This window comes from Raphanus sativus, chromosome 4 (genome assembly GCF_000801105.2).
Source record: "Raphanus sativus cultivar WK10039 chromosome 4, ASM80110v3, whole genome shotgun sequence".
NCBI lineage: Eukaryota > Viridiplantae > Streptophyta > Magnoliopsida > Brassicales > Brassicaceae > Raphanus > Raphanus sativus.
The window spans coordinates 41,261,555-41,277,761 of NC_079514.1; the positions used below are offsets into that span (position 1 = coordinate 41,261,555).

The window sequence follows — 16,207 nt, forward strand, 5'->3', positions numbered from 1 at the left end:
TTCCTTAGAAAACTTACTTATTATTGTAAAACATGTTTTGTAAAACTTTAGATATGTGGTCCTATTGTCATGAAAGTTCAAGGAACTTTTTAGTGTCTATATTGAAGAAATCTCAGCTGGAAAATAAAAAAGAAGTAGGAAGCTTCGTAGAGCTGATGAAGACATCAATTATAATGGAAGTCTTTAATTAAGAAAACAATTTGTGGAATTAGAAAAGATGAGTTTCGAGAAGGTAAAGATGGTTCTTACAAAAGGTCAGAGATCACGGCAGGAAACAGGAAGCTTCTTTCCCCTAACACTCAGACAAAAAAAATCACACAGCCTATTTCCATATATTTCAAATCTTAATATCTATTTTGCATGTCGCTGATGGATAAGATTTTTCAGATAAACTAATCAAAGGTAACAGTTTGTCAAATGTCTACATTAAACGGCTATCACTTATCCATATTGTAAGCAATTAACAAGAACATATTACATGGTTATCACTTAACAGTTAACACCACCCATCAATTACGATATATATTATCAATTACTATATTTCCTAAAGTTTACATAATATCGAATGTAACCTTAGAGGAGGTAAACTAGTGGTAAAAAAAGAACTTGGGGGCAAGATGTTAATCTGTCGAATTCAAAGTTTGTTATGAACTAAGTTATCATTTAGTTGACAGGAAATCATGTTTTAATCTTCAACTAGATCTCAACCCGCACGCCCGTGCGGGTATTAATATGTATTTTTCAGTATTTTAGAGTATTTGGTTTTTGATTATAGTAAATATTTTAAATATTGTTATTGAGTGTATTGTAATTAGTTGCTAATGTGTATTTATATTCTTGCAAATATTTTGTTATAATAAATAATCAGATAGAAAATATATTCAGGATATATCAAACTATGTATTTTGTATTTTGTATACATTACATTTTCATTATTATTTAGTTATATTTAATGTACTTAAGTTTTTAAAAAGAATAGATGTTTTCTATTTTTACAAAAAAAAAGATGTTTTATATGTCCAATTCTTATTGTCATTGAAACCAAACGTCCCCTATATTTCATCGAAATAATGTGCTTTCCAATCAAAGGTACTCTGCATCAGTTCTTATCCACCAATCTTTATTTAAATTACAAAAATTCTGATTGATACCCTGACAGCCCAAACTACAAAAAAACGTACATCAATCCTTATATTTCGAGAATAGCTGCTCAAATACAAATTCTCAATAATAATCCTGATTGTAAAGTTACATACCAGTAGCACACATATTGCTCCATAAAGAGTCAAAGTCCCTGAAAAATCTCAGTCCCTACGGAAAGAACATATTCCTGCTCCTCCAAATCTCCTAGTTGTAAAACCTTTTAATTTTCTTACCAAACATCACCAAATAGTAAGAACATGTTAGGGACCAAATGATACACCCTTTGATTTTTTGCCTATACGGGCAACATATAAAACATTAATGTTGAATTTCATATATAAACGGTAATGAGCATATTTGGCACTTATTGTCGGATAGCTGGCCACTTTCCCATGAGACCAAAATATGATAACCTCATGAGAAACCTGAGTTTTCTGACCACCATTAATACCACAAAACCAACCAGAAACCATTTGTTATATCACATGACACACTTATATTCAATAATGTAACCTGAGTTTTCTGACCACCATTATATTAAATGTGTCAATTGATTTGTGATTAATCCCCTATATATTAAAGGAGAAGCATTTTTAAGGCTTTCCTTAAACGATTTTGGTGAGAATGCATGAGAAGGCTCGGATCCACGTGTCACTCTGTGAGGGAGTTTAAGAAAAACGGATCATTTAATTCTTTGCTTTGTTTCCTTATTTGGTTCCATTAGAAAAATGTAACTAATTTTTTTTCACAGAAGTAAAGAAGACGGAGAAGAGAAAGAAGAAGAGATCGTAAGTAGTTTCAGAGAAGAGCTCGATGAGATAGGTATGGTGGTTTCTTGGTGCGATCAGTTTAGGGTTTTGAAGCATAGATCGATCGGTTGCTTCGTGACGTATTGCGGGTGGAGGAATCTAAAGAAGAAGAGAAAACAGAGGAGAAGAAACCGGCGGAGGAATCTAAAGAAGAAGAGAAAACAGAGGAGAAAAAGGAAGAAGAGACACAAGAAGAAGCCGTCAAGACAGAGGAGAAACCATCAGAACCCGCGGCCGCGGCTCCGGCTGAGACCAAGCCGGAGGAGAAAGAAGCTGTGCCAGTAACCACCGAGAAAGCCTCTGGTGCTGAAGAAGACGGAACCAAGACCGTGGAAGCAATCGAAGAGTCAATCGTCTCCGTCACTCCTCAAGAATCCGCCGCCCCGGTCGTCGTAGAGACCACCGTCGTCGCTGAGGCGGAGCCTGTGGAGCCAGAGGAAGTCTCCATCTATGGAGTTCCTCTCCTCCAAGACGAGAGATCCGACGTGATCCTCCTGAAGTTCCTCCGCGCGAGAGACTTCAAGGTCAAGGAAGCCTTGACGATGCTGAAAAACACAGTCCAGTGGCGCAAGGAAAACAAAATCGACGAGCTCGTCGAAGCCGCGGGAGAAGAGGCCAGCGAGTTCGAGAAGATGGTGTTCGCTCACGGCGTGGACAAGGAAGGTCACGTCGTGATCTACAGCTCCTATGGGGAGTTTCAGAACAAGGAGCTATTCTCCGACAAGGAGAAACTCAGCAAGTTCCTTAACTGGAGGATTCAGCTTCAAGAGAAGTGTGTGAGGGCTCTTGATTTCAGCAGCCCTGACGCTAAATCTTCGTTCGTGTTCGTCAGTGACTTCAGGAACGCTCTTGGACTCGGCAAGAGAGCCTTATGGCAGTTCATCAGACGTGCGGTCAAGCAGTTCGAAGACAACTATCCCGAGTTCGCCACTAGAGAGGTATGTAATAGTTGCATGCAGTGTTTTCATTACATATCGCTGGAGAGCTTGGTGGCGGGAGTTCCGGTGGTTGCGTTTCCGCAGTGGACTGATCAGATGACGAACGCGAAGCTTTTAGAGGAGTGTTGGAGGACAGGTGTGAGGGTGGTGGTGGAAAAGAAGGAAGGGGAAGCAGCTGTGGTGGAGAGCGGGGAGATACGGCGGTGCATTGAGGAAGTGATGGAGGAGAAGAAGGGGGAGGAGTATAGAAAAAACGCGGCGAGGTGGAGAGATTTAGCGGCAGAGACGGTGAGAGAAGGAGGATCATCGTTTAATCGTCTCAGAGCTTTTGCAGATGAGCACATGTGAGATTTGATCTTAGACGTACAGTACAAGAAAACACATTTGTTTAACTACTTCATTGGATTAGATCACATTGCATTATAATAATATCGAGCAGATTCTGTAAAACACATATGTTTGTTTAATACATACGAGGACGTTGTGCATGTAAAGTTGTTTGCATTTAATTGAATCAGTAAAAAAATTATAAATTTTTAGGGTATAATGTTTAGTGTTTATGATTTAATTTTTTGTGACGGTTTTAAAATTGTTAAAAAATTTCATCTTTTTGCAGCTAATAATATTTTTCTTTTATTTTAAAAACTTAACACAAATTATTATTATTTTATTTATTATATTTAAAAAAAATTGTACATTAATTGGCAAACTATGATTAGTTGGTAATTCACCCAAGAAAAATTCATGATAAAATATTAAATTAGGAATCATTTTCATATAAATAAAAATTGTGGTAGTTACAAGATAATCGATGAATTAAAAGAATGATTACATTTTATATTTTTCAAAAAAAAAAAGGTTTACGATGAAGGGGATACCGAGAGAGAGAGAGAGAGGAGAGGAGAGAGAGAGAGAGAGAGGAGAGAGAGAGAGAGAGAGATTTAGTGTTTAGGATATACCCAAGAGTTTACAGTTTAGTATTTAGGATTTACCCAAGGGTTTAGGGTATATCAATAATTTAGGGTTTAGGGTTTGGATTTTTACCCATGGTTTTAATTTGTTCATGGGTTCAGGGTATAGTGTTTAGTGTTTATGATTTAATTTTTTGTGACGGTTTTAAATTGTTAAAAAATTTCATCTTTTGGCAGCTACTAATATTTTTTATTTATTTTAAAAACTTAACACAAATTACTATTATTTTATTTATTATAGTTTAAAAAACTGTACATTAATTAGCAAACTATGATTAGTTGGTAATTCACCCAAAACAAATTCATGATAAAATATTAAACTAGGAAACATTCCCATATAAAACAAAATTGTGGTAGTTAAAAGATAATCGATGAATTAAAAGAATGTTACATTTTTATTTTTCTCAAAAAAAAATGTTTACGATGAGGGGATACCAAGAGAGAGAGAGAGAGAGAGAGAGAGAGAGAGAGAGAGAGAGAGAGAGAGAGAGAGAGAGAGAGAGATTTAGTGTTTAGGGTATATCCAAGAATTTAGGGTTTAGTGTTTGGATTTTTACCCATGGGTTTAGCTTTGTCCATGGGTTTAGGGTATAGTGTTTTTAGTGTTTATGATTTAATTTTTTTGTGACGGTTTTAAAATTGTTAAAAAAAATTCATCTTTTTGCAGCTAATAATATTTTTTCTTTTATTTTAAAAACTTAACACAAATTATTATTATTTTATTTATTATATTTAAAAATATTGTACATTAATTGACAAACTATGATTAGTTGGTAATTCACCCAAGAAAAATTCATGATAAAATATTAAACTAGGAAACATTTCCATATAAATAAAAATTGTGGTAGTTGAAAGATAATCTATGAATTAAAGAATGTTTACATTTTTATATTTTTTCAAAGAACAAAAGGTTTACGATGAAGGGGATACGAGAGAGAGAGAGAGAGAGAGAGAGAGAGAGAGATTTAGTGTTTAGGGTATATCCAAGATTTTACAGTTTAGTGTTTAAGATTTACCCAAGGGTTTAGGGTATATCCAAGAATTTAGGGTTTAGTGTTTGGATTTTTACCCAAGGATTTAAGTTTTGTCCAGGGTTTAGGGTATAGTATTTAATGTTTATGATTTACTCTTTTGTGACGGTTTTAAAATTGTTAAAAAAATTCATCTTTTGGCAGCTACTAATATTTTTCGTTTATTTAAAAAACTTAACACAAATTATTATTATTTTATTTATTAAATTTTTATAAAACTGTACATTAATTGGCAAACTATGATTAGTTGGTAATTCACCCATGAAAAATTCATGATAAAATATTAAACTAGGAAACATTCCCATATAAAACAAAATTGTGGTAGTTAAAAGATAATCGATGAATTAAAAGAATGATTACATCTTTATATTTTCAAAAAAAAAAGGTTTACGATGAAGGGGAATACCGAGAGAGAGAGAGAGAGAGAGAGAGAGAGAGAGAGAGAGAGAGAGAGAGAGAGAGAGAGAGAGAGAGAGAGAGAGAGAGAGAGAGAGAGAGAGAGAGAGAGATTTAGTGTTTAGGGTATATCCAAGAATTTAGGGTTTAGTGTTTGGATTTTTACCCATGGGTTTAAGCTTTGTCCATGGGTTTAGGGTATAGTGTTTAGTGTTTATGATTTAGTTTTTTGTGACGGTTTTAAAATTGTTAAAAAAAATTCATCTTTTTGCAGCTAATAATATTTTTCTTTTATTTTAAAAACTTAACACAAATTATTATTATTTTATTTATTATATTTAAAAATATTGTACATTAATTGACAAACTATGATTAGTTGGTAATTCACCGAAGAAAAATTCATGATAAAATATTAAACTAGGAAACATTTTCATATAAATAAAAATTGTGGTAGTTGAAAGATAATCTATGAATTAAAAGAATGTTTACATTTTTATATTTTTCAAAGAACAAAAGGTTTACGATGAAGGGGATACCAAGAGAGAGAGAGAGGAGAGAGAGAGAGAGAGAGAGAGAGAGAGAGAGAGAGAGAGAGAGAGAGAGAAAGAGAGATAGAGATTTAGTGTTTAGGGTATATCCAAGATTTTACAGTTTAGTGTTTAAGATTTACCCAAGGGTTTACGGTATATCCAAGAATTTAGGGTTTAGTGTTTGGATTTTTACCCAAGGATTTAAGTTTTTTCTGAGGGTTTAGGGTATAGTGTTTAATGTTTATGATTTACTCTTTTGTGACGGTTTTAAAATTGTTAAAAAAATTCATCTTTTGGCAGCTACTAATATTTTTCATTTATTTTAAAAACTTAACACAAATTATTATTATTTTATTTATTTAAATTTTATAAAACTGTACATTAATTGGCAAACTATGATTAGTTGGTAATTCACCCAAGAAAAATTCATGATAAAATATTAAACTAGGAAACATTCCCATATAAAACAAAATTGTGGTAGTTAAAAGATAATCGATGAATTAAAAGAATGTTTACATTTTTATATTTCTAAAAAAAAAAGGGTTTACGATGAGGGGGATACCAAGAGAGAGAGAGAGAGAGAGGAGAGAGAGAGAGAGAGAGAGAGAGAGAGAGAGAGAGAGAGATAGAGAGATAATAATTTAAACCTCAACTATATTGAATTAAGTAATGTCTAAAATGCTTATAGTTTTGAACCACAAAGACTGAATCGAGAACAAATTTAGTTTTACTAATACATAAAACATCTGAAGAACAAATTTAGTTTTAATAATACATCAAACATTTGATTAGATATTAATAATATTTATACATAAAACATAAGAATCGTATTAATGCCCGTGTGCGGGCATTAATACGATTCGTATCTTTAAAATAAAATATGTTAAAATCTTAATCTTATTTTTTAAACACTCATCAATACTGATAAAATCTGAGAGAGAGAGGAGAGAGAGAGAGAGAGAGAGAGAGAGAGAGAGAGAGAGAGAGAGAGAGAGAGAGAGAGAGAGAGAGAGCCATAGAGAGAGAGAGAGAGCCATAGAGAGAGAGCTATAGAGAGATAAACAAAATGAGTTCGAGAGTAAGATGCAAAGAAAGAAATATAGAACAAGTTTGATTACACAAAAATTTACATACATAATAATTTGATTATATATTTATAATATTTATACATAAAACCTATGCAAAGAGTGTGATTACACAAATATTTACGTACATATAATTTGATTAGATATTAATAATATTTATCTTACTCGAATTAGATATTATACACAAAATCAGTTCTTCTTACATGGTTCAAAGAATACAGCCAAGTTCTGTGGAATCCTTACATGTTTGAAGTCAATGACCTATGAGGAAGGTATGTTATTATACAAAAATCATTCATATGAAAATCAAATTGTATAATAATAATTATATCTTTATATACAAGTTCTTGCAAATGAATCAGAGTAAGATAAATCACACTGGTGATATGTATAAACTATTGAGACTATGGAAAAAAAGATTTATGGATAAGCTTTTCAAACCTCAACAGTTAAGGATTTGTATAGACATCGAGCCATTCTCACTCCCACAAATGATGAAGTGGATAAAATAAATGATTACATACTTTCGCAGTTGTCAGGTAACATGTTTTGTGTTTACTCTTATATTCCAGTAAATTTTTAATGTCACTAAAGTAAATGATTTACATATCTTTCTATCTCAGTGACGTCTATACCGTAAAATCAGCACCACCGAGATTAAACACAAAAAACACACAAAACCCAAATTCCAAACTATATATATATACTTTCTAATATTTTCGAAAAATTGCTGATCTAACCATCTCATCCCGCGCAAGGCGCGGGTAACTACCTAGTTAACAGTTATTAATGAGTGGCAAAAATTATAATTATTAAGGAAAATTTTGGGTCAAATCTTATTTGTACTCTTATTTTAATAGTTTAGATTAGAAAACCAAGAGTGGACTACTTATCGATATCAAATCTATAGATAATTATTTGGAACTCGGTTCAGATTAAAAAAAAAAGAAAAGATCTAATACTAATACCCGTCCTAAAATTAATAAAGCATTTTTCATAAAGTCTATGTATCACGGAATTAAAATACTGAAATTCTGAAAAGGTCAAATACATAGACTTTGTTTATCCATATTTTAAGGTACATTAATTCTGTTTATTATTTTAAACATGATTTAGTTATAGATTAACTGCTTCTGTTTAATTTATTCACAATTTTTATATAGTCTCGTACGTGTTTATATGAGAAAGGTATGAAGCGTTAGCGTTTTAGGGAATAGCTTCGAATTTGGTGAATTATTTGACAACAAGACTACACGAAGACACGATCTCTTCGATTAGAAATGTGAATAATTGGTCCGGCGCCATTTGGGTCACGCCGATCGCCCGAGTTTACATCGCCGACTAATACATCGGCCGCTTCTGAACTTTTGCTGCCTCCTCTCTCATCTACGTCCTGGCATTCCTACAATCTCTTCCTCTTTCTTTTATTATGAGAGATAAATTGCAATTTAAATTAGCTAAACTATATAGTAACGCTTTCGCAACGTGCAAGAAAAAAAAATCAAAGTTATCTATGCAGTTATACAATGAGAACTCTTATACGATCTCTCCTTTTTGCTTATGACAATTAAAGTTTTTTCTTTAGAACTATAGTTTTCTTTTTGTTAAACAGACAATTTGATGTAGCGGAAGCTTCTAGAGATAGAATTAGATCCGTTGATTCTGAGAATACCCGAAAACTAGAGTTTGTGAATACTCTTCACAGTGATTTATAAAAATTTATTTAGGGTTTGAGAATACTCTTCTCAGTGGTTTATCAAAACCTCTTCTGAAAAACTCCTTTTATTAAATCATCATAAACTAAATACAACTATAGAGTCTAAAAAACTATATATTTTAATATTTAAAATACCACAGAGTCTAAAAGACTATATACTTTATCAAAAACTCTGATACCAACTGATGTAGCGGAAGTTTCTAGGGATAGAACTAGATCCGTTGATTCTGAGAATACCTGAAAACTATGGTTTGTGAATACTTTTCACAGTGCTTAATTAAAAGCTCTTAGGATTTAAGAATATTCTTTTCAGTGGTTTATCAAAACCTCTTTTGAAAAATTTATTTTATTAATCAAATCATAATCTGAATACAAACTAAAAGCTTAAACGACTATATAAAAAAAATCATAAAAACCCTAAAACAATTAATGTAATTATCTTAATAATAAATAAAACATCAAATATTAAAATATCTAGAATATACCTAATTATTCTCTGCATCACAATTTAAAGTTCAATTTGTCCCAAATTTTCTACGACACTGCATGTTCTTTAATTTTTATACTCACCATTTCTAAAGTCTTATTTTTATTCCATATATTTACTTCTAGAAAAAATGGTTTTGGCATATTGTAGCAGTCTAACATTTTCATTCCATATTACAGTTTCCTTACTTTTAAATCGTGTAAAAGAAATGATATCCGTCCATGTAATGTTCCTGTCAACTGGCCTTGGCATATACGTAAAATAATATATGCATAACATCTGTATTGTCTTGAAAAAATATGTGAATGTCTAAAAAGCGGTGGCGCATTTAGGACAGTAATTTATTGTGCAGTTGAAAAGAATGAAGATTTATCATGTTCAAGGTGAGGATAGAGTTCCTGCAGGGATTGAAGCTTTTCTTTAGATCACGAGTTTGAGTTTCAATCTCGCATCGAGAAGCAGACGGGAAAGGAGGCGTGTCCTCCGGTGCCGACGTTGATTTGAGGTTTTAACTCGGAGAAAAAATTTTACACGCAGATTTGGTTATTCTAAGAAAATCTTTCACAAAGATTACACGATCCATTGCTATTGGTGTGATCGTGGCAATAGGGGAAATATGGTTTTTAAATTTTGTCAAGCAGTTACATACATTGTATTTTGGTATTCACCTAATTACAATGAAATGTTTGTGTCGAGGGTCCAAATACTCTAAAATAGATCATAATTTAACAAAATAATAATTAATATTTGGTCCGTTAAAATCATAAATCTATAATTAGTATAAATAAAATAAATTTTAGATAATAATAAGCAAATCAAATCTATCTATACTGTTTATTTTTAATTTGTGTTATTTTGTCAAAATACATCTAAAACGTATGCTCTATATATTATTTGAGATATAATCTTTATAGGTGTCATTATCACAATAACTTTCTAAAATATGATTACGTGACATAATAAAATGACGACATGGTATAGTAATATGACGACATGTATTCTATATAATTATGAGATGTCATAACAATATTATGTCAATGTTCAAATATAGAAATTAAAAGGGTTTTTAACGCTAAAACCCTTCAATTAAGTTTTTTTTTGTCGGGTTTATTATACTATTAGAAACAACGAGAAACATTATATAGATGATATTACAACTGACCATTCTACCTGTCTTATAAGAATCTATATCTGACTGCATCACTCTGAGCTGTCCTATGAGATTCATTCCTGACGATATTCTTTGCACCATACTAAAGATCCCTTGTAAGATTTGTCTCTAATATTCTGCATAATTCGCCTTCTCGGGAATTGAAACCCAGACTTCCTGATGTAGAAATTATGTCGCCTGGGATTCGAACCCCAGACTTGGGTGTAAAAACGTTTAAATCTTGACCACTAGGTCACGGTACTTCCACACCCTTCAATTAAGTTTGTTTAGGATAAAACTCTCTAAACTAAGTATTTAACGGGAAAACCTTAAACTAATTTTACTTAATTGATTAAACTATATGTCTACAGTATCAGTCAAAATTACTATCACTACCGATAAATTTTTAGTTTGGAGGTTTTGCCGTTAACTAAACATCACTGAGGAGTTTTACCACTAAATTATCTAAAATTTAAATAACTTCAATTTTTAGAATTAGTGTTTAAAATTTTTTCTATAAATATTTGAGTCCGATTCGTTTTCAAATCTAAATTATACATGTACAAATTAAAAATGTACAAAATAAAAAATATAATACTTCCTCTGTTTCTAATTAAACGTTACTTTGATATTTTTCATACAGATTAAGAAAGTGATTGAAATATATGTAAGTTGTTACTAATTATAGTTCTTTGGCCAATAATATTTCGGATAAATAGTTTTTTTTTATAAAATCAATGCAATTTACAATTAATTTTAGCTAAAAAAAATATAATTTGCATTGAAATGGTAAAATTACAATTTTTTGTGACAAGAAAAAAAGTTAGAATGACACTTCATAATTAAAAAAATTTATATACTGTTTATGTTTTTCATTTTTCTAAATAATATATATATATATATATATATATGACATTATAATTGAGACATAAAATACCAAAATATAAAGTGTCATGTGTATAAAGAGTGATTTATACAAAAACATTTATACTATGTAAAATATGCAAAAAACTTTTTTCGAAAAATTATACGAATTTAATACTTCCAAATAATTTATTTTACAAAAATAATATTACTCTTAGAAAATTGTATGATTACCTTACTCTTCATAACTAATTAATGTAATATTATTTTTACAAGTTATTAAAAGATATTAAGACTACTGTAACAGGATTAAATTATTACAGATGTTTATATTTTAACAAGATTTTTAGAAATTTTGATAATTTTTAAATTATTAAATAAAATAATATAAGTATATATAATTTTTATTAGATAGTGAAATATGCAAAGATGTAGTAAGTTTATTATTCAATGTAATGATAAGTATAATTAAATTTATAAATTAAATATATTTAAGTTTATGTGAGATAAACTAATATAATAAAGTGATTATCATTAGAATCAATAAGTTTAATTAATATATTTATGATTTAATTCTTATAATTGTTTGTGTGCAACCTTTAATTCTTATAACTAAAACCAACAAAACTAAAGTTTATTAATGTTTTTTTAAGAAAAAAGAAATGAGATAGTATACAATTTTTTTTATTTTGAAAATGGAAAATAATTTTAGTAAATTAGTAAATTAAACTAGTACAACTTATTAGTTTTATAATTTTAAAAAGATTAATGGATTAATGTAACAAATGAGCCAAAATGATAAAAAGGCCTAGGCCCAATTACATGACATCCTCCCCATGTAGAAGAAACAAAGATCTAGAGGGAAAAAAAAAAGAACGGTCGACGAACGAAGAAGAAGAAGAAGAAGAAGAAGAAGAAGAAGAAGAAGAAAATGGCGGCGAACCGAGGTCTGATTCCGGATGATCTCAATCTCGATAGGCTGAGGAACTTAGTTACAAGCTACATTGAGGTAAGTAGTAATTTTAGGTTATGATTCAGAAAAAATGATTTGATTGTGAAAAATCTGTGTGATTCACAGCGCGATTCCGAGACTGCAATTCCGGCATTGAGACGCATAGCTGATTTGCTAGAGACTGAGGGCAAGGAGAGCAAAGATTTGCTTCAGCTTTTGGGTTTATCAAAGGACAAACATCCTTCACCAACTTTCTCGGGAGGAGATGAAAAAGTTGCTTTGATCTCTCATCTGATTGACTTCATGGGTGTAATGGAGTCTGACTACTGTATGATGAAGACGGCTGTGGTAAACGAGGGTGTGATCTTTTATAGACTTTATGTGGGCAAGTTCAGATCGTGTTTGTTGGAGAAGATGGATGAGCTGGTTCTTCAAGAGCTCAAGGCTCAAAAGATTGAAGATTTGGAGATTCTGATCTGGAATGTCAAGACAGTAACACTGGATCATACTATGCTGGGGCTTGTGGTTAGTACTCTTGTTTCACTGGAGAAACTGAAAAGGATAGAGAAATGCCTCTGCGATGTGATCAGTGATGGAAGGGTGTTCATCCTAACCCGCCAGTTCATGCCACAACCAGAAGTCTTTCCCGTCGTACAAGTCTCCCAGTCTGTGGAGAGGGAACAACACGTCTCCAATGCTCAGAAGTTGATCGAGTTTTCTGGTGAGTTTTTGGATCTGGTAGGTGGTTGTTCTTTTGAAGAATTGGAGATGGATGAGTTGGAAGAAGTAGAGGACATTGTCAGGAAAATGGAATCTGATTTGGAAAAGAGAGCTGCTGTTGAGGGAGGTGAGGTGTAACAAGACCAAGTAGACGTTTTGTTTGCAGACGGAAGAGTTCAGTAACAATAAATAAAAAAAAAAGACGTTTGTTTACTGATTTCCGATTTTAAAGGTTTTTTTTTAGATATATTAATTCTATTACAGAATTATTATGGTTGCGACAACTCAATACTTCTTTTGACGTCAACGTGCAATGATAATGCCTAGTCTCTTACTTCATTTCTAGTACCAACAGCTACTTTTTCCTAAGCCATTCCATTTGTTGGATTTAAAACTCACCAAAACCCTGCATCATAGAGTCATAAACTGACTTATATAATGATGTTTGTGTGGCATCATCTTTTAAGTCTGCATGATCTTGCATCCCATGACTGAACCAGTTTATATACTCTGTGTAATCCTTTCTTATGCCACATCCTGGACGTCGTCCCAAATAAGCAGAGTCTCATACGGTACATGATCTTAGCTGCTGCCAACTCTTTCACATTATATCTGCTATGTGAATGATAGCTTTAGAACAGAGTAAGAATGATAAAACAACAAGGTTTCACTTGCCAGCTCTTCACCATGTAAGCACAGTGTTTTACTCAAAAAGCACACGATAAAATGGATCAAGTCCAGAAAACAGAGAGACGCCTTTCAGTACAGGTATTTTGTGTCAACAGAACCAAAAGATCATAATGATCTTTTTTTTTTCCCCAAAACGTAACTGCATACATTTTTTTATCATATAAACACCGTTTCCTAACAAACACGCGACAAAGCTAAGACATATATATCAAAGAAGAACATGAATTATCCATGAGTTAGAGAGAAAAGAAGAAAGATATTCTCCCTCTCTCTCTCTTTCTCACACTTAATCCCAAAAAAAGTTTAAAGTCAAAACAAAAAAGCTTTTATTGAACAAAAGAAGACAAGGCACGGCACATGGCTACTAAACATGTCCACCAGAGAGTTATGAGCCTCTTTTTTAGATTTTTGTCCTTCTTCAAGTTTTTGGCCACACAGATGATGACAATGATCATGTTGTTGTCGCTGTCATTGCTCCAGATATGTCTCTGCTGGATCTATTGTATTTCATGTGACTCTTCACAAGTTGTCCAGCTGCTATTGCTGACATTAAAGATAACTCCCCTGCCAAAACTGCTCCCGCCACTATCGTCGCTAGCCTCCTCGAGTTCATCCCGGGAGACTCCGTGCTCGCTCCTTTAACTCCCAGTAGGTTTAAAACACGCTGATTGAGACGCAAGCTGTGTTCCTCCTCCCACTGTCCCCACCTCAATAGATGGCATAGTGACAGAGACATGGATATCTTTGCCGTCATTAACGGCTTCCATCATTGTGATGCATTGAGAGCTCTCCACGTTTTGAGCTGGATGTTGGCCAGTGGCTATGAATACAGCAGAGACTATATGTTGCTGGCGTGTGCGTTGAATGCAAAATGCAAAAGATCAACCATAATGATCTATCTTATTAAAAATGCAAAAGAAAAATAAAAAACATCAACCATCTTTGTATCTTACAAACCATAAGTTAAAAGAAAAGAGAGAGACCAAACATAATAATGTTTTCAAACAGGACGATAAAATACGATTAAGAAAACAACAACAACAACCACGAGAGGAGAGCAACTAGCTTATTGTTTGCGAGCAAGCAAAGGATCTCTCGATGAGTCTGGCAAGTTCTGGAGTAATCATAAGACCCCCAGGAGTGCATGGGGATTTATCCTTAGGAGGGGGGAGCTGACCTCTCACCAAATAATCGGATGCGTATTCCCAATGCTCAGATTCTTCAACTTTATTATAGCCAATGGCATGAAACTGGGTGGTGAGGGATGTCATATCTTTGTAATTGAAGGGTAAGCGACTAGGAAGAACATCTCCGAGGAACTTAGATTCATTCCAAACGACGAAACTCTTGCCGCTCTCACTCCACGAGACAACTGAATCAACTGTAGGATCATCCAACATATCGTACACGTCTCTGATGAAAAGGGGGGGAGGGCATCGAATTGATGAGGAAGGGGGACGCTCCTTCTTGGCAAGCCTAGCCATCTCTTGGTAGCAAGAAAGGCTGCTAAAGCGAATAAGTCCATCATCATTGCTACTGTCCAAGCCCTAATCAAAACACAGAAGACCATATTAAATAATTATAAACAAAACAAAAAACACCGACCAGAAACAAAAAACAAAACAAAACCTTGTTGTTGTCGGTCTCAATCTTTCTAATGAGGTCGTCTTGTGACGGTTTAAGGTCAGGCTGGCCTCTCATAAAATAAGGGCATGCGTATTCGCATTGCTCATGAGATTGAGATTGAGATTGTGAAAAGCCCAAGTATCCAAGGCACCCTCCGGGAAGAAGAAGAGCTTTTCTAAACTCCACGTCATCCCAAACGATGAAACTCTTCCCGCTCTCGCTCCACGAAACTATTGAATCTGTTGAAGGATCATCCACCATCTCATACAATTTACTTCGGCAATCAGAGACAAAGGCTTCTCCCTTTTTGTCACGATACATCCTTCCTTCCTCCTAATGAAACCCCTAAATCCAAAACACAATCACCAATAAATAAACATCATTGCTATTGTCACGATCCATCCTTCCTAATGAACCCTAAATTCAAATTACATTTATCAATTATAGACTCCAACTTTAATTATAAGCAACATAAACACAATCACCAATAAATAAACATTTGCAATTCATATTAGAATCCAAAGAAAACGTATCTTATGATGAAAGTTGAGATATTAACCTCTTCGATTTGATCTTCGTTCGTTCGTTCCTTCCTTCCTTCCTTCCTCTGAAACCAAACCTAAGCTAGAAACAGAGACTCGACTAGGGCTTCCTTTATACGAAACAGATAAAAGGTACATCCACCGGCTCGCCTTAGTTATGTTAAATGTATAGGTTTTTTTTTTTTTTCTCGGTCAAGTTAAATGTATAGGTTTATATTTTTATATATAGATATTATGTAACGTCTATTACAGAATTATTATGTCACTTAAATAAATGATATAACCATTATTTAGGCAATATAAATAAAATAAATCCATTCTATTTAATTGTTTGTTTTTATATATTTGATTTTTTCAATTATTTAATTTTTCTAAATAGTTTTTTTTTTTAAATTGTATTGAATATATGATAAATATTCGAAGAACTCAAATTACATATATAGAGATAAAATATTTTGGTTGAGAATAATGAAATTTCATAATTTTACTGTAGTATTCTAAAAAATCAAGATAAAGTACCCTTTGAATAACTCATCTCATAAATTCATAATAGTGA

General features: G+C 32.7%; 3 protein-coding genes across 4 annotated transcripts; 2 read left to right on the forward strand and 1 right to left on the reverse strand.

Annotated features, from left to right (window-relative positions):
- The first annotated feature begins 217 nt into the window (after nucleotides 1-217).
- Nucleotides 218-3,238, forward strand: LOC108851023 (patellin-1-like). The gene is made up of 2 exons (XM_057008304.1): nucleotides 218-232; nucleotides 2,012-3,238. The coding sequence occupies exons 1-2, from the start codon at nucleotides 218-220 to the stop codon at nucleotides 3,236-3,238; spliced, it is 1,242 nt and encodes a 413-aa protein (XP_056864284.1).
- An 8,683-nt stretch (nucleotides 3,239-11,921) lies between these two features.
- Nucleotides 11,922-13,132, forward strand: LOC108852722 (uncharacterized). Of its 2 annotated transcripts, XM_057006701.1 has the most exons (3): nucleotides 11,922-12,130; nucleotides 12,200-12,353; nucleotides 12,546-13,132. In XM_057006701.1, exons 1-3 carry the CDS (start codon nucleotides 12,053-12,055, stop codon nucleotides 12,929-12,931), a joined length of 618 nt encoding a protein of 205 aa, XP_056862681.1. In that variant the 5' UTR covers nucleotides 11,922-12,052; the 3' UTR covers nucleotides 12,932-13,132. The 2 variants fall into 2 exon arrangements, with proteins under 2 accessions (XP_056862681.1, XP_018481716.1); XM_018626214.2 differs by having other exon boundaries at nucleotides 11,925-12,130; nucleotides 12,200-13,132.
- A 1,232-nt stretch (nucleotides 13,133-14,364) lies between these two features.
- LOC108853861 (uncharacterized) lies at nucleotides 14,365-15,827 on the reverse strand. Its single transcript, XM_018627312.2, has 3 exons — nucleotides 15,669-15,827; nucleotides 15,113-15,454; nucleotides 14,365-15,030 (listed from the first exon to the last, which is right to left on the reverse strand). Exons 2-3 carry the CDS (start codon nucleotides 15,428-15,430, stop codon nucleotides 14,545-14,547), a joined length of 804 nt encoding a protein of 267 aa, XP_018482814.1. The 5' UTR covers nucleotides 15,431-15,454; nucleotides 15,669-15,827; the 3' UTR covers nucleotides 14,365-14,544.
- Nucleotides 15,828-16,207: the final 380 nt, after the last annotated feature.

Excerpts from the sequence above, each read along its gene's own strand:
- LOC108852722 (XM_018626214.2), top strand. The coding sequence starts at position 12,053 with ATGGCGGCGAACCGAGGTCTGATTCCGGATGATCTCAATCTCGATAGG. Across the intron at positions 12,131-12,199 it reads TAGTTACAAGCTACATTGAG|CGCGATTCCGAGACTGCAAT; the intron begins GTAAGTAGTAAT and ends TGTGATTCACAG.
- LOC108853861 (XM_018627312.2), bottom strand. The coding sequence starts at position 15,430 with ATGTATCGTGACAAAAAGGGAGAAGCCTTTGTCTCTGATTGCCGAAGT. Across the intron at positions 15,031-15,112 it reads TTGAGACCGACAACAACAAG|GGCTTGGACAGTAGCAATGA; the intron begins GTTTTGTTTTGT and ends TGTTTTGATTAG.